This window comes from Sarcophilus harrisii, chromosome 4 (genome assembly GCF_902635505.1).
Source record: "Sarcophilus harrisii chromosome 4, mSarHar1.11, whole genome shotgun sequence".
Classification (NCBI taxonomy): Eukaryota; Metazoa; Chordata; class Mammalia; order Dasyuromorphia; family Dasyuridae; genus Sarcophilus; species Sarcophilus harrisii.
Genome location: NC_045429.1, coordinates 321,165,926 through 321,193,834, shown reverse-complemented (window position 1 = coordinate 321,193,834; position 27,909 = coordinate 321,165,926). Strand labels below are relative to the sequence as shown.

The following is a 27,909-nucleotide window of genomic DNA, read 5'->3' as shown; positions in this document are numbered from 1 at the left end:
TGGGAAAACAGGTCCTGTGCCCTGATGGCACAAAGAGTTGGGTAGGATGTATCTGCCTAGCCAAGCACATGCTGCCTGCAGCTCCCCCAACCTCTGAGGGAGCTATCAGCTTCATACCCGGGCCACCCAATCCCTTCTGCTCTACCCCAGAGCAGGGGCAGGAACACCAGAGGAGATTACTGAGGGTAGGGGTCCAGGAGAGCGGGAAGAGGAGAAAAAAGTCCTTGTCTCCCCCCCCCCCCCAATCCCTTTCAACTCAGGATGTACTGGACCAGACTAGGTTGAAGTACTGTTCTCCATTAAGAAGTTGAGGGTGTGCAGTAACTCCTGAGCCTGTAAGAGCAAAGTGGGCATTAGTGGGCATCCCTTCTGATGAAGGCCTGGGCTGGGGGCAGAGATGGATCAGCCACTTGCTGGCATCAGAGGGCTCTCACCTGTGGCAACTCAAACCAGATAGTCTTGGGGTTGGCAGAAGACCCGTAGTTGAGCTCCAGGCCCGGGACGTCGTTCAGAGCACTGAGCTGACGTAATTTTTGTATCTCCTTCAGAGTGATGGAATGGCACTGTTCCTAGGAGGGGAGAGGATGTGGGAAGAGGCAGTGACTGGGAATGGCATGGCAGCCAGGAAAGAGAGTTGTTCTCTGGATCTTTGTGGGGATCAGGGTGGAGAGAGTTAAGAGTGGGGGGAGGGAAGAGAATCACACCCACCTGGGAGCTGGGATTCACCAAGACGAGGCGATGATGGTTGAGACCCAATAAGCAGGGGGTGGCTATCCTCGGCTCACTCACCCGTAGCACGATGTATATGGTATAACCAAAGAGAGGGAGGTTTCTCATGGCCTCTGCAGGCAAACAGCAAGGATGGGGACTTAAGCAACATGTCAGTGAGTCATCTCACTGCTCAGACATTGATCGGGCCTGCTTCACCTGCCTACAGTGCAGTTTGAACAGAGAGCGTAGAAGGGAGAGGGCTTTGAGAGTTGGTGAGGTGGGAAGCGACCTCTGGGCCACTGTAGCAGGATGGGAGGGAGTACCACGGGGTGGGGAGATGGCATATCCCTACAAGCAGGGTAAGCTGTACAAGGAAGAAAGCAGAGGGGGAAAACAGAAATCTGTAGGGTTCCTCTACAGCTTCAGCCTGTTCCCATTTCTTCTTGAAACCCCCCCGTTTATTGGCCAATCCCACCCCAAGGCAGTAGCTCACCAATGAAGCCAATTTGTGCTTCTCTACGACTATATCTCTTTGAGGCCTTCAGCTGACTCTCCACTAAAGTCCCCAAGATCCTCAAGTTCACCTGCCGATGCAGTGCCTCTGGGATGTATCTCAGCAGGTCCTGCCTGAGAGATGTGTGGGTGTTGAGACTGGCCCTGCCTGAAAACCAGACCTAAAAATGTTGGAGGGCTGAAGACACAAGGGAGGGAGACTTGAAGGGAAGTGAGCGGAAGGATGGACCGGTGGCGAGTACCCCAGGGGAAATGGGCCCACCCCTTAACCTTTGGGCTCATACTCAGAAGGCAGATCCCTTATCTCTCTGCTCAGGAGCTGCAGGACCACCAGGGGAGCTAACGATGTTTCAACTTGGGGTTGGGTGCTGACCAGCAGCTTTCCCTGCAGGTAGTCCCGATGTACCTAAGGAAGAGGGCAGGACAGCCCTGATGGAAATCCATCCCTTCACCTCTGCTTCCAATTCTCATCCATCCTCCTCGCCATCCGCTTCCCCCTAACTTGGGGAGAATCAGTGGAGGTGGTGCCTTAACTACCTGGCTGTAGTGAGTGCTGATGTAGACTTCATTCTCATAGTGCAGGGGGCTGTCCCAGGTGAGCCGGCGGCTATGCAGCTCCACACCGCTCTCCCGCACCACGTCATTGAGGTACTTGTTGGGATGTAGAGGCCGCACTAGTGCACCTGCGAAAATGGCCCAGGGATGCTTGCAGCCTGGCCCGCCCTCAGAGGAGGGTCTTTGGGCAAACAGTGCAGTGCTCGCCTAAAGGCTACCAAACCCCTTAAAGCATGCAAGTGAGCCTCCCTGGCACCCACACACAGGAGACCTTTTTTCTGTTCCTTCCATGTCACCTACGTATCTCCCTTAAGGTTTTCAGCTGGTCCCAGATAGTGTTCCCCATCTCACCTTGTCCCTTGATGAGGAAGATGGCAAACTCTTGAACCTCCAAGAGTTCTCTAATGCCCATCTGGATACACATCTCTTCCAGCACTTCTCTCACCACCTGGTGTGTGTGTAAGATCATAAGTCAAGAGGAAAGGGGATTCCGCTCCCCACAACCTCCATTGCTAACCTCCTGGGACTCACTGTAAAGGTCTGGATGACTGTCTTGTATTCTGTACCTCCGGGCAGGTGGAGCAACAATGGTCGACTTATCTGCCCTTTCTGCCAAGGAAAATTGCAGAATGAGACTATATGCCGGTGATTAGACAAAACTATGGGGACAGTGATGCTGGGCACCTTCCTTCCCCATAGGGGACACTCAAAGTGTTCTCCCTCCCAGACCAAGTACCAGGAAGGCTTGTATCTCGCCAAAGCTGGGCAGGTACTGGCGACCTCCATATTTGACTGTACGTTGCAAATGTTCTTGGCATTTCTGAACCAGCTCTGTGTAGATAAGGAGGCCAAAACAGATCATAAATTGCCTCTTGTTTTCTCCCCACCAACAAATGTTTTCTCTGGCACTTTGGTCTTGTTTCCCACTATCCCCTTTACCCTTTTCCTCCACCCCTGAGATACCTTGACCAGGGGCAGCGTCCTGCAGAAACTTGATGACATAGGGCATCAGGGTGGATGAAGGGAGGAAGTAACCAGTGAGGAGGCTGAGGAGGTTCCATCCCTGAATGCAGGATTCCCTGAAAGACAGATTAAATTGTGGATCATCTGTACCTTCCCCAAACCCTGCCAATTTTCCCCTTTCCCAACTTCAACCTTTGTACAACACTCACTGTTGGGGGTTCTCTGTGACCTGTTTGATGAGTTGGCAGTAAATTTCATCTTTCAGTTTGTTTTCCTTGCACAGCTATGGGAATAGGAATGTAGTTTTCAGGGAGAGTTTGAGGGCTTTTGTCAGGATAGAAAAAGTTTGGGGAAGGAGGAGGGTACAGATTCTGGGGCTAGGGACAGGAAGGTGGAAATCAGAAAATGGAACAGAGTAATGGTCATGGGTCACAAGATTAAATTCAAGGCCCTGAATACGGCAGAATCAGATGCTCCAGGGCTCTCCTATATTCCTGAACTTCTAGCTCTGATACTCACCTTCAACATCTCAAATATTATATCCAACTCATCTTTCTTCTTGGGCTGATCACCCATAAATTGCATCACAGCTGTGGAGCAAAAGTGGGAAAAGAAAGTTAAGGGGGTACACTGGGGGCACCTTAGGGCCTAAGTCCAGATATGACTGCTCCCTCAGCCTTGTCCTTCAATTCTTATGCCTTCTGAGTATGAACCCAAAGGTTAAGGAGTGGGCCCATTTCCCCAGGAGTGCTCGCCACCGGTCCATCCTTCCCATCACTTCCCTTTAAGCCTCCCTCCCTTGTGTCTCCAGCCCTCCAACACTTTTGGGTCTGGTTTTCAGGCAGGGCCAGTCTCAACACCCACACATCTCTCAGGCAGGACCTGCTGAGATACATCCCAGGGCCACTGCATCAGCAGGAGAGCTTGAGGATCCTGGGGACGTTAGTGAAGAGTCCGAGAGCCACGGAAACCCATGCACATTGGTAATAGCGCGGTGGGCTGGATGTGGAGACTCACCACGGAGGGGAGTTTAGACTCCCAGCTAATAAATACATTTGTCCAGCAATCATGGATGACTCACCCCTGAAGTTCTCCACAGCCAGATCGTTCATGGACTTGACCATTAACTTGGTAAGAGATTTCTGGATGGGAACCTGAGGATCAGAGTGTTTGTGCAGTGACCGTGGGGCAGCAGTGCAGAAAGGGAACAGACTGAGTCTGTATGTGTCCGCCCTCTGTGCCAGTCGTCTGGCAGAGCACTTGGGAAGGGGGTGGGTTTCCTTCTTGCCCCTGGCCCCTTACCTTAGTGTGCTGCACCAGACATCTGGCGTGTTCCTCCGACATCACCACGTCGCCCTCCCTAGATTAAGGACAAGGCCCAATCAGGGCTTCACAGGGAGGAGACTGGCCAAGGCCTGATCACAGGTCTTGGGCGTTGGAGAAAACGGGGCACCCGCTTTTTGTTTCTGCTGCTTGGGGTCAGCTGAGCAGGGAGCACAGGACCAGCCCCCGCAGAAGGCAGAGTACTACTTACAAGGTCTGCATCGGGCAGAAGTTTTTCAGGGCATACTCCCACATAGTGTACGTGCTGGTCTCGGCACTCAGAATGCTGCTGCCGTCCAGGAAGACGGAGCTGGTCCCCGCAGAGTACTCACTGGGTTCCTGGCTGGGGCTGTGTTCCCACTGAAGATACAGGAAACCTAGAGTCAACCAGCCACCTGGTAGCCTGTGCAGGCTGACCCCGGGGGCAGCCGTGCTTCCAAGCCTCAGAAGCTATTTGTCTATGCAAGACCCACAATACAAGTGTATAGGGAGCAACATCAGAAGTTGGTCAAGCTGAGGAAGCTTTTATTGAGCAGCTGCCCGGCCCCGTGCCAAGCTCTGGGCCAGACACAAGAGAAGCACACTAACAGTTTCCCTGCTCCTAGGGAGCGTACAGTCTAGTCGGCGAGATAAGACATGAAATAGAACCCTAGGAGCCAAATCCCCTTCCCCAATTGCAGAGTGGTCACCCTGCTCCTCAAGGACAGGGAGGACGTCTTCAATGCCTTCCCTATTTCTTGGAGCACCAATCTCAGCTGAACGAGTTGAATGGTGTTTTTTTCCTGGTGGGTCAAGAGTTAGAAGAAAGGATTCCTTTTTCCAGGACTTGATTCTGTTAATTCAGGCCAAGATAACCTCAAGAGAAGAGGACGGTGTTCATAATGCCGGCAAAGTTCAAGAATGGCTAGTTAGGGCTCAGCCTGTCAGTTCTTCCAAGCTCCCTCACCTCCATGGCCCGGTTCTGCGGAGACGACCCTGGTTCTGCTTTCGAGAGACTCCTTTGCCACCCATCCTTCTGCTCCTTGGAGAAGGTGAGGTAGTCGGGCACAGCAGCCACCGTCACCATGTCCGAAGGGAAGAGCCCAGATCGACCCCCGATGGAGCCAAATTGCCACCCTGCAAGTGTCAGACGGAAAGAGTGCGAGGGCTAGATCCCAGAGGCTTCCAGGGCCACGTTCTGACCCCTAATACCACCCAGTCAAGGCGGGCGCCACCTCCAGCTCCTCTCCTCAGTCCACACTGTAAGGATCCTCCCTTCCATTCCAGTGAACACACATAAACGTCCTTCCCTAGGCTGGCCATTGGGCATCCAGGTGGCACGGGGTAGTGCCAGGCCTGAAGACTTATCTTTGTGATTTCAAATCTACCTCAGACCCTGGGCATGTCACTTCACCCTATTTGCCCCATTTTCCTCATCTGTAAAATGATCTGGAGAAGGAAACCCCAAATGGGTCCCAAAGAATCGCACATGACTAAAAAACAAATGAACAGCAGCACACTGTGCCTCAAGTCAGGGCACATATGTATACCTGGCTCCAGGGAGGCCATGGGCAGCAACTTGATGATGTCTCCATGGCGGAAGCTCAGGAGGCTTCGGTCATCAGTGACATAACTCCGAAGGGCAATAACGTAGCTCGAGTCCTGCAGAGGGAGAAGCAGATGGAGCAGATTGGAGTCTTCTCTGTCTGACTGCTCCCTCAGCCTCGTCCTTCGGTTCTTACAATTTGTCTCCCTTCAAAACCCTACTCAAGGGTCCTACGGGAGGCCTTCCCCTAGTTTTTTAGCTACGTTCCTGAAATTACCTTGTAGTGACTTTAAATGTGCAAATGTTTGTAAGTGTGCAGGTGGCCCCTTCTCTCTGCTACAAAATTGAGGGCAGAGAGACAGATCCACCTTGCACAGTGCCTGGATAGCAAGCATTTAAATGCTTACTATGTACGGGAGCTGGGGATACAAAAAAAAAAAAAAAAAAAAAAAAAGTCTGAAGCTCCTGTTCTTAAGGAGTTCATGGTCTAATGTTTGTCTAATGGAAACAACTAAGTACAAACGAGCTAAATACAAGGTAAATTAGAAATAAAAAACAGAAGCAAGGCACTTACATTAAAGCAATCAGGAAAGCATATAGCATATAGGAGGAAGTGCCTGATTAATACCTGACTTCCCCATCCTCACCCCTGCCCTATTCTCTGTGGGCAGGCTGCTTCCTCCTTGCCTTGTTCAGAGTTATACCACAGAATCACCGGGGCTCTGAATTGGAAGGTCCCTCAAGTGGCCTTCTGATCTACCTGAGACAGTCCCAACTTAAACATACATAAAGAGCATCATGCCGCATTTACTTAAAGACCTTCAGTAAGGGGGGACCATAATCTCCCCAGGCAGCCCATTTCATTTTCAATAGCTCTTCTTGTTAGAAGGGGTAATGGAAAGAGCACCCCAGGATGGACTCAGGGAGATCTAAGTTCAAATCTGACCAAAAACTCTGCTAGATGTGTGACCCTAGGACCACATCTCCATTTGCCTTAATTCCTCACCTGTAAAATGGGGACACACGGGAGAAGGCCATGGCAGACCACTCCAACATCTTTTTCAAGAAAACCCACGGATAAAAGTCCATAGAGTCTCAGGGAGTCAGACTGAATGACTGAACTAGTTCAATGGCTGAACTAACTAGTGAACTAAAAAGTTCCTAACAACAACTTGTTAGGAAGATTTTTCTCACACTTCTGCTACTATGGCATGCGGTTTTACCTTTCTTAATTAGTATTTTGTCCCTAGAAATCAGGCTCTGCAAGACATTTGGAGTTCTTACCTTAGAGCCCACTTGTCCTGAACAGTGAAATTTCACTAGACCTTTCCTGACCCAGACCCAACCATGTTCTATTTTTTACCTTCAGCTGCAAGTATCATCCCCATCACAGCCTTTCCATCTCTAGTTCCGGAATAATAAAGGAACTAACACTATCTTAGACTTTCCTATTACTTGCCACTCGTTATCTATCTCTACCTTCCCAGATCAAAACACCTTGTTGTGTGTGTAAAACCTGCTCAAAGGTAGAAATTGTCTACATTTTGTATTTTTCCCCATTGTTTTGCAATTAATCAACAAGCATTTTTAAAGTCCCTACCATATGCCTCTTTGCAACTTCCATCCAGTTCCTGGTTTTGCTCTCCAGGGTTAAAGAGAGCTAAGTCTAATTCATTCTCCACATGACAACTTTTAAATATTTAAAGGCAGCCAAATATCTGGGTATCTTTTCAGGTCAAACCAAGTCCAAACTCCTAGACTCTAAGCAAACTGTTGGATCCCGAAACCTAAATATTAAGAGGGGTGGACTAACTCAGGGCTTCTTAACCTAAGAGTCCTTGAATAAATTCCAAAGAGTGGGAAAAAATGCATCTTTATTTTCATTAACCTCTGACTGGAATTTGATGTTTCCTTGAATTATGATTTTTAAAAAAATTTTCCCTATGAAGTAGTCCATAAACTTTACCAAAAGGGTCCATGACACATTAATTTTATGATCTTCTGGGGCAGCTAAGTGACATAGTGGATAGAACATCGGCTCTGGAGTCAAGAGACTCTGAGTTCAAATACAGCCTCAGATATTTAATCTAGCTGTGTGACTCTGGCAAATCACTTAATCCTGATTGCTTCACACACACACACACACACAAACCCAAATCCATTTTGCCTAAAGTCCCTCCTCTAACATTTTTCAAATATTCTATGATTCCATAACCTATTATTGTCCCAGTAGCCTCCACAAGCACTGGTCTTCCTTCTCCACACCTACTGTCCAGTCTCTGGGTACCCCCATCATCACAGCCATTTCCCAATCTACCACTAATGACCCCTCCTCCTCTTCTTCAACTCTCCCCTTCCGCCTCATACCCACTCACTTTTTTGAGCTCACTCAGGAACAGCTCCACCATGGACTTAATAGCCTGTGCTTGAGTTGTGTGCAATATTAGTTGCTCATTTTTCAGGGTGAGTTGGAGAATGTTGTTACCTGGAGTCTCCACCTCCAGGACTTCTGCAAAACTGTGAGCAAATCAATCAGGGGTAGATAGTCCGTTAGAGCTGCCTTTAACTTAAGGCACGGGAAAGCACCCAGACTACCCATGTTCTCTGCTCTTCCTGCTCCTCCTGACCTGTAGCTGCAGAGGGTTTTGAGATGGTCTGCGAGGAAAGTGGCATTGTTCACACTTTTGAGCAGGCGAAGCCCCCGATGAGACACAGCTAGGAATTGGACATCACTGCCACTCTCAGCCTGGGGTAGAATTCGAGGTCACAATGTTGACAGGGAAATCAGGGTAAGGTCAAGGAAAATCCCCAGGCAGAGTGAGGAGAGGGCCACAGGAAACTGGGAAGATTCTCCACTCAAATGCTTAAATGTCCTTCCCTCCATTCTGTCATTGCCAGCACGTTCATGAACTCTGTCTCCCTTATGTGATGAGGGGCTCCTTCCCAAGGGTAAGGTTAGGCTGGGAGGTCCTTGAAGGAAGGAATCACGTCTTTCTGATTAGAGGAGAAGCTTCCTTCTGCCCTTCTGTAATGCCCAGTACATAGAACACTGCATTCACCATGGTGGGAGAACATGGGATGACATGGGAAGGCACCAAAAAAATACTCGGGCAAACTAGGACTCATGAGGAATAACCCCCTCCCCCCCAATTCTGGGTGGTCCCAGAGTGGGGCCCCACCGGGGACTATGTAGGGTTTGCACTGACCGAGACGTTGAAGATTCTCGAGAAGTAATTGGCCCAGTTGTCCCGGGCAGCTACCACAATTCTCTTCTTGATACTATCTTCAACAATGGAACTGGCATCCATGCCCACCTGCAAGTCCGCTGTGGACGAGAGACTCTCTTGAGCTGGCTACTGTCCCCATCTTCCCTGACAATGCCCTTCCCTATCTGGTAACTGCCCTCTCTCATCCTGATTACTCAAAGTCTTGGGTTCAAGGATTATCCTGAATTATGGGAGGTAATGCCCCTTTCCAGAAGCCCCCACAGATACCTCCATCACCATTTTCCTGGCTTTAGCTCCCAAGGCTTAGAACACAAGAGTCTCCCACCCTCTTGACCACCACCAGCCCCAAGGTTCCCTGTACCTAGCATGTCCTTCATCTTGCTCCGTTCATCTGGTGAAATTCGGATACAGGACTCGGTGAAGGTGTCACGTAGTATCTGAAGATGTAGCAGTCATATTACAATGGGGATCTCCAGAGTGAGAGTCACCTCCCAAGGAATGGCCACAGGGACCCTGAAGTCAGGGGGACTGAGTTCAAATCTGACCTCAGACACTCAACACTTCCTGGCTAGGTGACTCTGGGCAAGTCACTTAACCCCAATTGCCTCAGCAAAAAAAGTTTAAAAAAAAAAAAAAAAAGGAAAGGAATGATCACAGACAGAAATACCAATAGTCCCATCCTCTTCAAGAGTAATACTTTTGTTCCCCCATCTGTCTGCCTCTGGCTCTATCTAGATCCTTATCCCCCTTTGCTTCTCAGTATTCCTGTAGATATCTTTGTGTCTCTTAGTGTCTAGCTCTCATGGGCGTGTCTATATCTCTGTCTCTTAGAACTCCCCTTCCACCAACTGAAAATCAATCTTAAACATGAACATGTTTGGGACTGTGATTTAAGAAATACTATGAAGGGTCCTACATTGTCTGGGTTTCATATAATGCAATGTTTGAAGTATTACCAACCATGATTAATGTAGCTTATAGAGCCTCCTTTAAAGTGAAAATGCTCCTTGGAAAGATAACTTGAATTAGTTTTGTCAGATCACTTCATAATCTACCTTACTTCCAATATGTAAATGAAAACAAAAATGCCCATTGACTAGGGTTTGGGGGAGAGATGGAAAGGAAAGGGACAAAAGGGAGGGGGAATTCTGGAGAATGGACCATAAACGAGGGAGGAAAGCAGATCCAGGAACCAGAACTGAGATGTTGAGCACCTAAGGTAGCGTAAAACTTACTTGGAAGATCATGCAATGGAGAGTTATTTTTGACAAGCTTGCAAATTTTCCCTTTCAGTGAGAGGAATAAAAAGAATCTAGGACTCACTTGTTCACAGAGAAGTTTCAAACAGTAGGGGTGGCTGAAGTTCTCCCGGGGATAGAACACCTGTGGGAAGTACAGGGGAATTTGAAAGAAGCCCAAGGAAGAGTGGAGCTATTGTCCAAATGAAAATGAGAAGGCTCCACTTCTGGCTAGCAGCTTCACTTCCTATCCCAGCCCAATTTTTTCTCCAGGAGCATTGAGAAAAGGGGACAGGACCAATAGGAAAAAAAAACCCATCGCTTTCCTACCTCTTTTCGAAGGAACAATCTCCAGGTGGCACTGGCATAGGCAAAGGAAACACTGCTTGAGAGATGAAGCAACTGGGTACTGATGTGTTCATCTCCCATATTCTGAACTGGGTCTAAAGATCAGAAAAAGTAAATCCTGTACTTTCCTGTCATTTCACTTATGTCCAACTTTTTGTAACCCTGTTGGGAGTTTTCTTGGCAAAGATACTGCAGTGATTTGTTATTTCCTTCTCCAGATCATTTTACAAATGAGGAAACTGAGGCAGTTACATGACTTGGCTAAGGTCACACAACTAGTATTTGATGCCAGATTTGAACTCTATTTGTTGTACCCATAAAGTAGTGAGGCAGCATGGTGTATAGAACTCTGGACCTGGAGTCAGGAGAACCTGAGTTCAAATCCAGACGCAGATATGGCTTGCTTGTATCACTTAACTTAAGTCTACCTCAGTGTCCTGATCTATAGCACCTATGTCCCAGGGAGGTTGTTAAATTAGATAATATTTATTGTTTTGGGGGGAGAGGTAAGGCAATTAGGGTTGTGACTTTTCCAGAGTCATACAGCTAGTGTTAAGTGTTTTAGTCTGAGGATTTGAACTCAGGTCCTTCTGATTTCAGAGCCAGTGCTCCATCTACTGTATCATCTAGCTACCCTGATGAGATTATATTTGTAAAGTGCTTTCCAAACCCTAAAGCACTATATAAATACTAGCTATCATTATAATTATTATATCCAATACATAATTATTGTATCCAATTAATTGCCAAATCCCATCTGTTTTACCTCCATGACTCTTTCTTCCACTTTGTTTCCCTCTCATGACTATTGCTTTATCTACTCTCAAAGAGATTCTGGTAATAGTCTTCTTTTTAAAAAAAAAAAAAAAAAGATTTATTTATTTGCTGAGTCAATTGGATTTAAGTGACTTGCCCTGGGTCACACAGCTAGGAAGTGTTAAGTGTACTCAGGTCCTCCTAACTCAGTGCCAGTGCTCTATCCATTGTGCCATCTCCCTGCCTCCATAATAGCCTTCTAAGTGGTCTGCCTGCTTCCAGTCTCTCTTCTGTCTTCACAAAACTGACAAAATTGTCTTCCTAAGACTACATGACTGCTCATCAATGGCCTTCCAGACTCATTTCTCACTGTCCTTCATCCTTCCTTTGACACTGATTTCAGGCAATCTGGACTCTCCAGTGTTCTGTTTGCCTAAAGTCTTGGAGCTTCCCTGCGTCTACAGTTGATTCATTTTGCTAGAATGCTTACCATCTCATTCCTATTCTCAGAACCCTCATCTTTTAGCCTCACCTGATCCCAGCTGCTGAGTGTTTTTCTCTCTTCTCTAATTTTCCTGGAACATTTTGTTTGAATTGCTTCCTTCTCCAACCACTCCCTGTCTTGGAAGACACCTTAACTGTGTGTACACTAATAGAAGGAAGAGATCTTATCATTTGTTTATTGGCAGTGACTAGCACTGTGTGTTGAAATGCGTATTTGTTATGGAAATGTGTTTTGCATGACTACACACAGGCAACTTATATCAAATTGCTTGCCTTCTCAATATGGGGGAGAGAATAGAAGGGAAGGGGAGCATTTGGAACTCAAATTTTTTTTGGAGGGGTTGGGTTTTTTTTTTAATTTCTGTCTTTTTAAAATAGTATTTTATTTTTCAAACAAACATATAGTTTTCAATATTCAGTTTTGTAAAACTTGTGTTCCAAATTTTTTCTCCCTCACTTCCTAACCTCTCTTTTCCCCAAGACAACACGCAATCTGATATATGTTAAATATGTGCAATTCTTTCAAACATATTGGAATAAATTTTGAAAAAAAAAAGTAAGTTAAAAATCGTTTTTACATGTAATGTAAATGGGGAAAATAAAATGTCAAATTTAATAGAGAAAAGTAATCGTTAAATAAATGAAGTAAGATATCAGTGGAGGCATGTGCAAAAAATGTTTGTAGCAGCCCTTTTTGTTGTTGTAGGAACTGGAAAGTGAGTGGATGCCCATCAGCTGGGGAATGGTTGAATAAGTTACTGTATATATATGTTATGGAATATTACTTAATGTTCTATAAGAAATGATCAGTGCTAAGTGAAATGAGCAGAACCAGGAGATCATTATTTACTTCAACAACAATACTGTATGAGGATGTATTCTGATGGAAGTGGATTTCTTCAACAAAGAGATCTAACTCAGTTTCAATTGATCAAGGATGGACAGAAGCAGCTACACCCAAAGAAAGAACACTGGGAAATGAATGTAAACTGTTTGAATTTGTGTTTTTCTTCCCAGGTTATTTATACCTTCTGAATCCAATTCTCCCTGTGCAACAAGAGAACTGTTCGGTTCTTCACACATATATTGTATCTAGGATATACTGTAACCTATTTAACATGTATAGGACTGCTTGCCATCTGGGGAAGGGGGTGGAGGGAAGGAGGGAAAAATAGGAACAGAAGTGAGTGCAAGGGATAATGATGTAAAAAATCATCCTGGCATGGGTTCTGTCAATAAAAAGTTATTTTTTAAAAGGGGCGAGGGGGGGGGGCGGGAAAGAAAAAGAAATGATCAGCAGGATGATTTCAGGAAGGCCTGGAGAGATTTACATGAACTGGATGCTGAGTGAACTTGAGTAGACCCAAGAGAATATTGTACACAGCAACAAGGGTAGGTGATGATCAACTGTGATGGGCTTGGTTCTTTTCAACAATAAGATGATTCAAGGCAATTCCAATAGATTTGGAATGGAGCGAGCCATCTCCATCCAGAAAGAGGGCTGTGGGGACTGAATGTGAATCATAACATAGTATTTGCACTATTTTTGTTGTTGTTGTTTGCTTGCTTTTTTTCCTTTTCTTTCTCATTTTTTCCCCTTTTTGATCTGATTTTTCTTGTGTAGCACTTGTTTAAGATAAACTGGATTACTTGCTGTTTAGGGGAGGGAATAGGGAGAATGGAAGGAAAAAAACTTGGAACAAAGGGTTTTTGCAAAGGTGAATGATGAAAACAATCTTTGCATGTGTTTTGAAAATAAAAGGTTATTTTAAAAAAGATATCAGTGGGGGAAAGACTCATTGAGAAATGAACTGAATTCAGTGAGTACTGAGTTCAAATTTAACTGCAGATACATACTGACTGTATGACCCTGGGCAACAACTTAACTTCTCAATGCTCTACATCAGGTCTTCTTAAACTTTTTCCATTTGCAACTCTTTCTTGCTGAAAAATTTTTTATACCAGCCAGTTATATAGGAATATAAAATAAGTATGCAAATCATTTACTGATAATAAATCAAAATTTCACAGCCCCCACATTTATTTACATGATTCTATATGGGGTTGTGACCTACCTTTTAAGAAGCTGAGGCCTAGGTAACTCCAGGACTAAATTGTTTAGAAAATGCCAATTTACAAGAGAAGGAGTTCACTTTACCAATGAAATCAGAGATCTGGTCACTGAATCTATCTAATACAAAGTAATATAAACTAACTTCAAGAGGGAGAAATCACTGATAAGAATGGTAAGTCATGTACATGAGAATAGAAAGAGATCCAGAAAGAACAACTTATTGGTTATGTAATGTTGGGGACGATTATTTGACAAATACTGGGCCTGGCGTCAGAAAGACCCGCGTTCAAATATGTTCTCAGACATTTACTAGCTGGGCAAGTCATTTAACTCTATTTGCTTTAGTTTCCTCATCTATTTAATTTCCTCTTAAGATTTTTACTACTTTTAATTTTTTTGGTGGGTGGGAATGGCTCTCCCTATCTCACCCAGACTGGAAGTACAATACCATTTACAGCTGACTACTGTTCAGTATAGAATCTTTACTTAGTTTCATTTTTCTAACTTCCCAGTTCTCTCATCCTTCATCAACCTGGTAATCCCCCAACCTTTAGGGTCTCATCCTATTGGTTCTAGATTAATTGTAGACACCTAATTATCTTTGGCCCAAATTTAAACAATCCACCAGCCTCTCCCAATAGCAGGAATTACAAATACTATTACCCTGGCACAGTTCTAAATCCATGACCAAGTAAGCTAGCAACCCATCCCTGACATGGATTTAGCTTATGACAATTCAACACCCTCCACAAAGTCCAGTGCTTCAGCCTAGCTCTCCCATATTTAAAAATAAAAATTTCTCTAGCTAGTAAGATGTAATCAGTTCCAAACCCCATCTGTTCAAGATGGCTGTCACTTGAGGATGGAAATAAACTTGATTTAAGAAAACCTTCTAGAATCAATTATAAAACAAAAAAAAAAAAATCAGAAAATCTCAGAGTCAGAAGTGACTTTTGAATTCCTTTGATCTCACCTCTCCTACCATGTCATGCTTAACATGAAAACCTATTCCTCCCCCAAAAGATCATGAGAAACCTGCCTCCCCAGAACCCCAGGATGCAGATGACAATCTTGAAAGGCATAACTGAGAATGACTCAGATGGGTCTATGGGGGTTTCCTCACCTGAACTGGGTGAGACCAGGTTCTCTGATGGAGGAAGAGGTGGAGGTGGAGGTGGTGAAGGCTCAGGAATTGAGGTTGTGGATTGAGTTGGAGCAAACAAATTCATCAGGGGTCTCTGCTTCTCTTTAATGGAGCTAGAAGATTTCAAGGGCCGAGGTGAAACAGGTGGTGGTGAGCCCTTCTTGGGGCCCAGAGCTGATGGCTAGGAAGAAATTGAGAAGAATTATTCATGTGCCCATCGGGCACTTTTCCCTTCCCTCAGAGACCCACAAGATGATAAGTCTATCTAAGTCCAAGAAGGGATGGGGATGGGAAACACAAGACTTTTGCTCCTCCACACACAGAGAATTTCCAAAGAAGGAGAAGAAACAGAAAAGAAATTAGAATTGTAAACCCCAGAATTTCGGGTCTCAGCCCTCAAGTTCACCAAAGGAGGAAGCTGATTGCCACTAAGACCCAGCTTGGCCAGGGCTTCATCTTTGGGGTCGTTCTTCTTTATGAAAGATCTTTGGGGCCTCCTGGGGAAGGAATAGGGAGAGAGAGGATCAGTACCAAGGAGACCTCCCCAGCATCCCTTTGGAAAGCTTTCCTCCAGCTCCTGGCACCCTCTGTGGCCCCAACCTGATGGGCTGTATTGGTTCAGGCACTGGTGCAGGACGGCTCTGATACATCTTGATGATGTTACGAATTTCTCTGCTGGGCTCTGCTCTTTTGACAGCTGGCTTTGAGCTTCGCACCACAGTTCCTTGATGCTTTTCTCTACTTTCCTTTTGGCTTTTGGCTTCTGGGCTAGAGCCAGTTCTAGCTTTATCTTCTGCTTTGGCTCCAGCACCAACTTCACTCTTAATTTTGTCTCCTCCCTCCTTCTTTTGAAGTGGCTTCTTGGCCACTGGGGGAGGAGGACAAGGAGGTGCTATGAGAAGGAAAGAAAAACTAATTAGAAGGTTAGTTAATAATCCTGGGAGTTTGGAAGGGGGAAAAGCCTCGTCTTAACTATCTGTTCTCTCCCTCTCTTCTAGTGCAAGTCCTATTTCATTTAGTTCCTCCACATACTATACTGTATTAGATACATTGTATCTTTTTTATTTGTTTTGCTGAAGCAATTGGGGTTAAGTGACTTTCCCAGAGTCACACAGCCAGGAAAGTGCAAGAGTCTGAGGCCAGCTTTGAACTCAGGTCCTCCTGACTTCAGGGCTGGTGCTTTATCCACTACACCCCTCAAGCTAACCTGATACATAGTATCTTTAAGAACCAAATGGAACATTTTGCAAGAGGCAGCTTATGCTAGCAATTGGAAGTCTATTGCATAAAACATCAAATTTTTAAAAATGCATGGATTTATCTTTTTTTTTTTTTTGGAGGGGGAGAGGAGGCAATGAGGTTAAGTATTTTGCCCAGGATCACATAGAACACAGACTCTTCTGACTCCCTGGCCAGTGTACTATCTACTGTATCACCTATCTTGTGTGTTGATTAATTTTGATATTTTTTTTTACTTCTTTTATTTAAAAAAATCTTTTATTATAAAGAATAGTTCTTTGGGGAGGAAGAAGTAGAAGGATACAAGAGGAAATTTAGGTAATACAAAAACAAAAGATGTTAATAAAAATCTAATTTTTAAAAAATAAAAACACATCTTTAAAAGAAGAAATTAAAATGGAAAGTAATTCAGAAACTAGAGTTTTCAAATAAGATAAACAAACTAAAAAAGTTAAAATATATAGTAGAAAACTGTTCCAAACTAATCACCACAGAGATGGAAGAGAATTCAGCAGAAAAGAAGCAACAGTAAATTTCTTTAAAAGTATAAATTGATTCTATACAAGGCAAAACAAATTAACTTGCAGATGGACTGCACAAAGACCAAAAAAAAAAAAAATCTAATTTTTAAAAAAGAAATGCACTGCTGTGAGATACTTTATCTCCCTATGGAGATAAAGAGAATTAGATTCGTTTTATATTTACTCCATGAGTGTCTATGGGGAATCTGTGGAGAAGACAAAGGAGAGAAACTTATTCCATGTCTGAACAGAAAATTTTTTATATTAGGAAACATTATAAAGAAAATCTTAAGAAGAATCTATGAAGATCAGCAAGTATTCAAGATTTTCCTCTGATGACTGAAAAGAGGACACAGAAAAAAAGACTAACATTTCCTGAAAAGAGTGAATTTAGCTTTTACCTTAAGGAAAAATATGGAAAATTTTAAGAGTCTTTAAGTTAGCATTTGGAATGAATTGAATAGTGAGACTTTTTTCTGGAAATGAAATCATCTACTATTACAGTGAGAGTTTAAAGATGTCTGTGATTGTCATAGCCAACATCTCATATATGTTGTAGTCATTTACTAAGCCTGGGTGGGAGTAAAAGGGAAAGAGCAACCCAGGTAAGATAAGAAATCCTGCTAAGAAATCTTAGCCTTTTTTTATTGCTAATTTCATTGTTAATAAATTGAACATAAATAATTTCTCCTGGGAAAGGAGTTCTCTTCAATTTATTCAATAAATAATATTTAATGAACTGGAATAAGGGTTCTAGTCAATTGATTAATCAATGAAAAGAGCATAAAGTAAGTACCTAATAAACTCTTGACTGACCAACTGACAAAGTTACAATTTTATTAATTAAAAAAATATCCAAAATGCCCTTAGATTCCTTTAAAGCTTGAGATGATAAATTAAATTATTAGGTGAGTTCAGTGGCAGACTGAATGAGAGGCAACATACAAATAAGTGGGATCCATACTACACACACACACACACACACACACACACACACATTAATGTGTATATATATATATATATATATATATATATATATATATATTAATGTATATATCCCAGAACCATGGAATATACATATTTATGTATATGTGTGTATGTGTGTGTGTATGTATATATATATATATATATATATATATATATATATATCTCCCATGGCTTACATATGAGTATCACAGAATCATGGAATATCAAAACTAAGAGGGATCTGAGACATCCTCTAGTCCAATTCTTTTATTTTACAGAGGAGGAAAACAAGGCCCAAAGTTTCACAATGAGTTAGTCCAATAGTAAGGGCCAATGCCCAAGATTCCCATTTCCCAAACTAGGAGTCTTTCTACAACCTCACCTTCATCTTTGATTTCCTCCTCTTCTTCTTCTTCCTCCTCCTCCTCCTCTTCCTGCTCTATTTCCGCCTGGGGAATAGACACCTTTGCAGGTGGTTTTACCTTTATTATATGAATAGGTTGCTGCCCTGCAAGGAGATACCAGAGTTGATACTAGCCCATAATTTTTGTTTTCTGCCCCTTGTATTCTGCATCCCTCCTTTAATGTCATTTTTGCATTACAACTCCTTCCATTCCTGTTGATGCTGGCCCCAGCCCTTAGTCAATAGGGGCCCTGTTGCCAAGCCAATATGCCCCACTGGGCCAAAAAAAAAAAAAAAGAGAATCTGAGCTTCCTCTGTCCTGTCATGATTGTGCCAGAAGATGGTTTAGAGAAGTTGCACCGTCATCCCAGTTTTGATCCCCTCCTCCCAAACGTGAGGTTATCTCTGCTTGTAGGACCATAGCCTTTGTCTGGGGTCTTTTACCTATCTTCTGGAAATAATCCCGTTTCTGCTGGAAGGTACGGGGGTGCTTCAGTTTTTCCTTAACCTCTTCCGGAGTCTCTACCTGTTGGGAACAAGATAATGGCTAGCTAGAAGCAGCAAAATATACAGGAACAACAAGATCATGCGATGATCAACTATAGCTCTTCTCAACAATGCGATGATTCAAGGCAATTCTAATAGACTTAGGATGGAAAATACCATCCGTATCTGGAGAAAGAACTATGGAGACTGGATGTGGATCAAAACATAGCTTTTTCACCTTTTTGCTGTTTTTGTTTCTCTCATGATTTTCTCCGCTTTAGTTTGATTTTTTTTCACACAATATAGTTAATATTGTTATATTATATATAGTTAATATATTTATTATTTTAATATAGTTAAATAGAATATTTATTATATATATATATATATATATATATATATATATAGTTAAAAGAATTGTACGTACACCTATATGAGAGGTCTTGAGGAGGGAGAAGTAAGGGTGGAAGGGAGAAAAATTTGGAACACAGAGCCTTACAAAACTGAATGTTGAAAACTATCTTTACATGTATTTGGAAAAATAAAATACTATTGAGGAAAAAAAAGAGATAATGTCTACCTCCTTTGCCCAGAATCTTGCTCTACTTTGACAGAACTCTGCCATGCTCATTACCTGCTCCACTCCAGCTGGGAGCTAGGACATGTTATCATCTCCTTCCCTCTTCCTTCTTTTGTTTTTCTTGGCTAATTAATGTTTGTACCCAAAAGTTAAGGCCCTAGAATCTTCTGTCCCTGTTTCCACCACTGACACTGCTCCCTGCCTAGTTTTGCTCTGCTCCAACCTATCCCTGCTGGGAATGGCCATTTATTCCCCTCAGGTCTGTACCAGTTCCGGGCTATCTTGGGGCTCTGCCTTGGGAGCAGGTGAGCTTTTGCTGACAACTTGGGTTTGCTTCTTGGGTTTGCTGGGAGCAGTCGGGGGGTCAGATGTGGAGGCCCGGGCAAGGCGCTGCTGTTGGGCCTGCTGCTCCAGGGAAAGAGTCATGGCCTGGGTAGTCATTTGCTGAGCCTGGGTGGGAGAAAAAGGGAAAGATCATCCCTGGTAAGATGAGAAATCCCGCTGGGTATCCCCACTCAGAACAGAAAGCTAGGCTCCCAGCTAGCACAGTATTCATGGAACAAGTGACTGAGAAACCCTCTACTCTAATACAATCATTGTATAAATGAGGATGAAGATATTACTGGAACACAAGGCTTTGCAAGGGTCAATGTTGAAAAATTATCCTTGCATATGTTTTGAAAATAAAAAGCTTCAATTAAAAAAAAAAGAATGAAGTGACTGGCCTGTTATTTTGTAGAGGTAATTTCTGTTGGACTTTAGATTTGATTTCAGACTTGGATTTGACCAGGCCCTTTAATTCCAAAGCCACCCTCCCCTCTATCCTCACCACTGGAGCCCTTACCAAGATCATGGCCTGCTGGTTGATAAAGTTCTGCTGCTGGGAAGCCAGCTCTGTGGTGCTGAGCGTGGGGACCACAGGCTGGGCCTGGGATGGCAGCATCATGGCTGAGAAGCAAATAGGACAGAGCAATTATAGGCGATTTGTATACAGTGTTGTAAGACTCGTAAACAACTTTCCACACATTCTCTCCTCTGATTCTTGCAACAATCCTGCACCATGGATATTATGGGAATTATTATCTATACTCTACAGATGAGGAAACTGAGGCAACAAAGAGCTTAAGTCCCTCATCCAGGGTCACCCAGTCAGTTAATAACAGGTGAGTTTCAAGCCCAAAGATCAGCTAGAGCCAATCCCAATGACTACCACTGTGGCCATCTCTCTGACAGGTCATTATCCTCCTCACTCCCAGGAGGAAGCTGAAACCCCCTACATCGCCTTCTCTCCTTCAGTAGGCATTCTGGTCATCATCCTAGAGAAGTGCCCACCTGCACACTAGCTCTTCAATCATACCTGGCATGATGGGGACCCCCCCCACTGAAGGCACAGGGGGCATCGCTGACACAAATGGTGCTGGAGCTGGCATCATCGCCCCCATGGCAGGCTGGTAGCTTGGTATCTGTGTCATCCCTGGGTACACTGGGTGGGGGGAAGGAGAGTCATTGAGAATGTGAATCTGCCACAGTCCCCATCTTGTATCTGGGGAGCAATTTCCTAATGCAAGAAGGACAGCTCGGAATCAGGAGGGAGGAGACCAAGGAAAAAGATGTGCCCAGCCACTCAGGAATTAACTTCCTCCTGGCGCTCCATTTCCCTAGCAGCCAAGGGACCTCATCCATATGTCCGAGACCATGAGCAGACCTCTTGTGCTAACCTTTATTAGCATGGCATCCACTGGTCCCTGGTATTTGAAACCTCAGGGGAAAACCTCAGGGAAGAGATCAAATAATCCTAGCCCTAGTGATAAACACTGAGGAAGATCCCAGGGTGGCTGTATCTAAGAAAAAGCCTCAGAGGGATGAGGGATGAGGGCACCAAAGAAGAGGTTAGGCAGGAATGGGTAAGCTTCTGTGGTCTCCAAGGCCCCGGGTTTCTGGGAAGGAATTCGCTAAACCCAAAAGCTATGATAAAAAAAAAAAGCTTTATTGTTAAAGGAGGGATTCTCTTGGTGGGCATATCATTCTCAAGAGAGAAGTGATCTGCAGAGTAATTTTCTGAAGACCCATTTTATGCATGGGTCTAAGGGAAGTCTCAAGTAAATGTGAAATCTTGCCAGATGCAAGACCATTTAGGTTTGTAGATCAAAGGAGACTTTTTTTTTTGTCATTTTACATAATTTTACATGGCTTATTCAGATCATACAGAGTTTTGCTCTCATCAAGAGGAAGACCTCAGGGAAGGAGATCAGATAATTCTAGATCTAGTGATAAACACTGAGGAAGGTCCCGGACCCAGGGCTCTGTGAGGGACTGTATCTAAGAAAAAGCATCTACAATGGCAGCTCCTGAATAAGGAAAGTCTGTGTCAAGGTGACCAGACCATACTCACTCATGGGGAAGCCTCCCTGCTGGGTCCCAATGCCTCCGCCACCTTTCATTCGGCTGTTCAATGCCCTGGCTTCTGTCAAGTCCTCCTGGGACAGAGAGCCAACAGCACATCAGACTTGGCCGCTTGGGGCCATGGAATGGGGGAAGAGTCAGGAGAGATGATCAGAGGGTGGATGGGGACGGGGAAGAGGAGCTCGGAGAGCTACAGAGGAGTTGGCAAATTGTAAACTCACCCTGGATCCAGAGAGGAGCACAGGTTCAAAAAGGTTATCCAGGAAACCATCCAAGCTCCTAGCATTCTGAGGTTCCCCTTTTGGGAAGAGAGGTAACAGGTATTGGTTTTTGTTTTGTTAAATTTAATTTTTTATTTACAAAGCATACACATGGGTCATTGGTAACAGGTATTGTTAAAGTTGCTTCCAGCCCCAGGTCCCCTCAGCCCAGTCTGATTTCCCAACAGCCTCCTCCCAATCCTTGCCCTCCATCTCTGGCCCTGTAATAATGCCCTTCTGGCTCTGCCTTGGGAAGCTAATTGCAGGTCTCACTTGGATGGCTCCGTTGAGGTAGAGTTGGGGCAGGACCCGGAGGTGGCTCGGGAGCCAAGGGGGGTGCCTGGATTCCTGGCGGTGGGGGGATGTCTTGGTAAGTCCTGGAGAAAACAGTGGTCCTATCACAGGCTGCAATGGCAGGGGAGGGGAGTTACCGCAGCCCTGGGAGATGAGTTGGACAGAGCAAGGGAAGCACTCACACATTGTGGGATGGGATGGGGTAGCTGTGAGGGGCACTCGAGTCCCCCAAGTCTTCCGTATGCCCAATGAGATCCAGCACAAAGTCACAGCCGACCAAATCCTGCCAGGAATCTTCAGAGAGCAGAGACACCGACCAACCCCGAATCGGCTGCTCTATGCCCCTGCAATAAGGGAAAGAATGGAACCAAGTGCAAGGGGAAGGGGGGAGGCTCCTGTCCCTCCTCCCCCCCACATATACACATATATGTATGCACATATGCACAGGCTACATACATGCCTACATGCATGCACATATACACACCTGCACACACACACACACACACACACACACACACACAACATGTACATCCATATACCTAAAAAAGAAAAAAATGTTTTTTGTTAGTTGAAAAAAAATAAACTAAAATTTTAAAAATTAACTTTAGTGAGTCCTTGTGGCCTCTAAAATCAAATATAAACTGCCATTGTAAGTCCTTCACAATTTGGCTCCAGTCTACGTTTCTAGTCTTATTATTTAATCAATATTTCTCAACATGCACTTTGAGTCAGCCAAATTCTTGCTCTTCCTCATACGTGATATTCTATGCCCTATCTCTGTCTTTGCCCGATATGTCTTCCCTCTTCATCTCCATCTCTAAGAATCTTTAGTTTCCCTCAAAGATTAGCTGAGCTATCACCCCTTACAAGAAGCATTTCCTGATCTCTCTAACTGCTAGGGTCTCTCCCACACCAAGATTACCTCCTATTTGTTTTAAGGAGACATAGGTTCATAGTAGTCAGTTAGAAGGCACATCCAAAACCATCAAACCTAACTCTTTCATTTTACTCATGAGGGAACAGGTTGATTGCCTTGTCCTTGGGTCCCAGAGCTTCTAAGTATGAAGTAGGATTCAAACTCTCTATCAGTTATGTCAAACTATTGTTGTATATGTTTAACATGACTGTACCTGTGTAACCTATATCAGATTGCTTGCTGTCTTGGGGAGTGGGCGTTGAAGGGAGAAGAAAAATTTGGTACTCAAAATAATGCAAAAATGAATGTTGAAAACTATCTTTACATGCAATTGGAAAAATAATACTATTAAGTAAACTATCATTGTAATTTTCTCCTACAGATTGTAAATTATTTGAGAGTGTGAGTCATTTTATTTTTGTCTTTGTATAGAGCTTAGCACAGTGCCTGGTCCATAAAAGGGCTTAACAAATATGTTTAAATTATTTTAATTTTAAAAAATTATTTTGAATTTTTAATAATTTCAAGGTTTTAAATTTTGTTTCAAATTATTTTTAATTTTTTAATTTTTTGAAACAATTTAATTATCACTATCAGATTCTCTCATTCTCCCTATTTCTCTCCCTTCCCTTGAGAAAGAAAGAAATACAAAACCATTATTAATATTTTTAATACTTTTTAGTCAATAGGATGATTGTCAACCATTCACTAAGACTCACATAAGAAATAACTCACTTTTAGGGGTCTGTCTTCTTTGTCTATGCATATTTGTTACAAGTGTTTTGTTTTGCATTTTTTAAAATGTGGTAGGTGGGAAGAAGAGAAAATAAATGCTTATTAATTTAAAAAACAGTTTGCACCTATCAAACACTTTTATATTTTACAAAACACCTAACTTATTTTATTTGATGTGTATACATATATACTTCAGACATTTTCACACAAACCTATATAACATACACATGCTAACACAATAACTCTCAATTATCTTAGAGTTTACAATGTATCTCGGGTACATTATTACTTCATGCACATACAGATATATATATATATATATATATATATATATATATATATATATATATATTTTTTTTTTTTTTTTTTTTTTGCTGAGGCAATTGGGGTTAAGTGACTTGCCCAGGGTCACAGCTAGGAATGTTTAGTGTCTCAGGCTAGATTTGAACTCAGGTTCTCCTGACTTCAGAGCTGGGGCTCTATCTACTGCACTAACTAGCTACCCCCAGACATATATTTTAGACACTTTCCCATTTACATATGCACATGAAGTCACTGACGTACATGCCCTTTTATCCCTAGCCTTGTTAATGAGACTGGTTTAAAGACTCACTCCCAAGAAATGCAGAGGCGGCTCAGTGCCCTTGCCTGACCTTGCCAGGCTTCCTAGGCTCCCTTACCTGCTCTGCAGGATCCATCCAGCAAACTCTTCCCCCGTGGTCCAGGATTTGACTTCTGCCGAGTAGCACTCTTCTGCAGGAGTGGAATAGCCAAGGGTTAGAAGCTGGGGGGAGATGGAGTAAGGCAGGGCATTCCCCGGGTAAGGGCGGTCCCCAGGTGAGTGCTATGCAGGCCATGAGAAAGGAGCATCATGTGGAGAACTGGAGTCATCAAGGGAAGCCTAGGGATGCTGGGGACCCACACTTTGTGAGATCAAAAGGCAGAAAGGAGGAAGAGAACCCTGAGGGTTGGAAGGGGGTGGGAGGGGGAAGGTATTGGGAAGCAGTTCTGGGAAAGAAGGGTGTGACTCCAGAAGTAGCTTGAGGGGAGAGGGTGCTCAGTCCCACTTACCACTGAAGGTGAAGACGTCGAGGGCCATTCGCCCACATCGCCACCCTGAAATCCACTCCAGCTGGGTAGGCGGGTAGGCACGGACAGTGTTGATGGCTGCCTGGGGTCTTTGCAATGCTCCCAAGAGCTTGTGCTGGCACACAGCTGCAATGCCCTTGGGAGCATGGTCAGACACAAACCTATGGGAGAGTTAAGAGCCTGGCACTGGGGACCCTGGCCCTGGATCCAGCCATAATAGGAAGGAGTCACCCTCTGACAGCCGTATCCTCCCAGAGCCTTGTCCCCTTACTCAGGCTCTCCACTCACCACTACTCTGCTCCCACACCCTCTCAGCCCCTGTTCTCTCTTCTTCCTCTGCCCCCTTGTTCCTCATGTCCCCTGCCCATCCTCCCAGAGGCTGCTCGGTTCCAACCTACTTGAGCAGTGGCTTCTGAAGGATCAGAGTCGGGGTGAAGGCACTGAGCAGAATGGCCATGAGTGCCCAGCCTCGATGGCACTGCTGTTCGTCTGGATTGTGCCATAACTGGGTCACAAGTTGACAAAAGATCTCATTCCTCAAGGTGGGGTGGCGCAGACCTTGTTGGGCCAAATAGGTGCCCATGGTCTGTTCTTGCCAGGACTGAAGTGATAGGTCCCCCAGAAGCCGGAGCATCTATTAACACAAAGGGGTTGAAGGACAAGAGGGAAACTTGATATCAGGATGGGGATAAAGTGCTAGAGCTAGGATCAGGAAGAGCAGAGTTCAAATCCTACCTCAGATACTTTCTAGCTGTGTGATCTTGGGCAAATCACTCAGTTTCCTCAACTGTAAAATGGGGATAATAATAGTACCTACCTCATAGAGTGGTTGAGAGGATCAAATGAGGCAATATTTGTAAAAGTAATTAGCACAGTGTACACTGTGTTATATATATACTGTGCCCCAAGTGCTATATAAATGCTGGCTATTGGTATGATTGGCAACTATTACTATTAGATGGGGAGAAGGGAGTCAGGGATGGAAATCAGAAACCTGGGTAAGGATTGTTGGAAAGAACAATGGGTTTCTCAAAGAGCCTTGTCCCAATCCTAGCTCAGTCAATCACATGAGTGACCTTGGGCAAATCCCTTAATCTTATTAAACTTCATTAAACTTGCTTATCTATAATATGAGGATATTGGACTAAGAGACTTGGAAAATTATTCCCAATTCTAGCTAGATGATCCCATGAAGAAGGAATGGAGATGAGGGATGGGATCTTGACGACTCTGTCCACTCCTGCCTGACTCAGTGGCACTTAGACCCGCTTCCCTCCTGGCCAGGACCAATCAATTTACCACTTTGTTGATGTCCAGGGCAAGCTGAAGGTTCGCCCCATCCAGATTAGTCAGGGGGGAGGTCAAGGGCTTTCCTGGACTGGGCAGGATTGGTTTCTGAAAAGGAGAATGTATTAATATCTAGTTATGTGTGTTTATACATGTTGGATTTAACATATTTTTAACATATTTAATATATATTGGATTGCTTGCCATCTAGGGGAGGGAGTGGGGGGAAGGAGGAGAAAATCTGAAACACAAGGCTATGCAAGAGTCAATGTTGTCAAATTATCCATGCATTTGTTTTGAAAATAAAAAGCTTAATTTTTTTTAAATAGCTAGTTATGGTGGGTGCTAAAGTGAAAACAATCTAAGGTGGCTGCCCAGAGAGGGAGAATCCCGCCACAGGGGAAAATGAGGGTAGTATAATGTGGGAAAGAGCTTATAATTCAATTCAACTTGGCAAGCGTTTATGCTATGTGCCAGGCGTGTGCTCATGGCACTGGGATAGATACAAAGATAAAAACCAATGCAGTCCCTGCCCTCAAGGAGCTTACAGACTACTAGGAAAATGTATACATAGGTAAATTAATATAAAAGTTAATAAATAGTAATTTGGGGGGTAGGGACTGGGAGGAAAGCACTGATAATTGAGGGGAACCTAGTGGGCACTGGAACTGAATTTTGAAGAGACCTGGAGATTCCAGGAGACAGAGGTGAAGAAAGAGAGATACAAGAGACATGGAGAGCAGATGTGGAGACAGGAAATATAACAACATTATTTTGGAAGAATAGCAAATAAGCTGCTAGTCGGAATGAACAGAATATGATGAAACCAGTGGAGGCAAATGGACAGGAAAGAGTGGGGAGCAAACAGTACCTCAAAGTTTTCAGGGATGAATCTGGAAAAGGGGAATCTATTGATGTCAGGAGGGAGAGCCAGTGATTCCTGAGCTGTGATCTCGGGGGGCAGGGCTTCTGTGATGTTCTCAGCCATGACATGCTGGCGCCCTAGGAGCATCTCAGAAGCATAAGTAGCCAGTCACGGGGAGGGTCTTCGTATCCCCGCTTCTCCCTCCTACTTTCGCCTAGTCCCAGAATCCTTCTCCAGCCCCTTACCACCAATGGAAAGTCATTCATCACAAAGCCACAACACTGCAATGATAGCTGAGGGAGAAAGAACCACTGAAGGTGGGCAAGGAGCTTGATGGAAGGGTATAGACAGGTGAAAACAGCAGCCGATTCCAAATACAGCATAGACACACAGTGGAGAGAACTGAGCATCTCAGGTACTGATTCTTCCCTCCCTGCTTCCTCTTTTCAAAATATATTTATAAAGTTTTATTGATGCCTTGCTTTTTATATCATAGCTACAGCTATCTCCAGCCCTCAACTCTGTCAATGTGTCTTCTCTTCTAACAAAGGAAAAAATTAAAGTAAAACTATCCAACAAAGTGACTTAGTTGACAGTGTATGTAATAGTCAACACCCTCAGCTCCCAACTTTCCAGTAAAAGGAGGAAAGGGTTTGTAGTACTCACCCTCAGCTATCTTCAGCAGAGCCAACAGCTCGGCCGGGATTTCCAGTCGCCCCAGCTCCTGGGCAAAAAAGGGGGGGGGAACAATTCACCCAAGTGCTGGGAGAGGGAGAACTTGGGGGGAAGCAAACTCTACCCTCTTGCTGTCTGATGACAACTGAGTTCCTTCCGAGTGTACGAGAGGGATTGTTCAGGCTTAGCAGGAACACAAAAGCTAAGGCAGCCCCCACGAGCGGAGCCCTCTGTCCCGTGCCTCTGGCAGAGAGGAAGTGGACAGGGTACAGAAAGGATCGCAGGGGTGTGTAATACTCTGGGGTGCCG

General features: G+C 44.2%; 1 protein-coding gene across 1 annotated transcript; it reads right to left on the bottom strand.

Moving 5' to 3' along the window:
- Positions 1-236: 236 nt before the first annotated feature.
- MYO15B (myosin XVB) lies at positions 237-27,658 on the bottom strand (the record flags this gene model as incomplete). Its single annotated transcript, XM_031968640.1, has 41 exons — positions 237-333; positions 435-569; positions 709-842; positions 1,205-1,338; positions 1,509-1,630; positions 1,762-1,907; positions 2,131-2,227; positions 2,311-2,388; positions 2,516-2,610; positions 2,743-2,858; positions 2,952-3,025; positions 3,262-3,332; positions 3,824-3,896; positions 4,045-4,102; positions 4,277-4,425; positions 5,012-5,181; positions 5,595-5,706; positions 7,966-8,107; positions 8,218-8,336; positions 8,797-8,915; positions 9,179-9,254; positions 10,141-10,200; positions 10,386-10,498; positions 14,861-15,062; positions 15,288-15,378; positions 15,482-15,773; positions 17,990-18,115; positions 18,455-18,536; positions 19,344-19,526; positions 19,921-20,024; positions 20,434-20,559; positions 21,469-21,553; positions 21,701-21,777; positions 22,013-22,116; positions 22,216-22,377; positions 24,365-24,437; positions 24,756-24,934; positions 25,172-25,407; positions 26,073-26,168; positions 26,932-27,062; positions 27,592-27,658. Coding segments are annotated over 41 exons (4,866 nt in total), but the record flags the coding sequence as incomplete, so codon positions are not given.
- Positions 27,659-27,909: the final 251 nt, after the last annotated feature.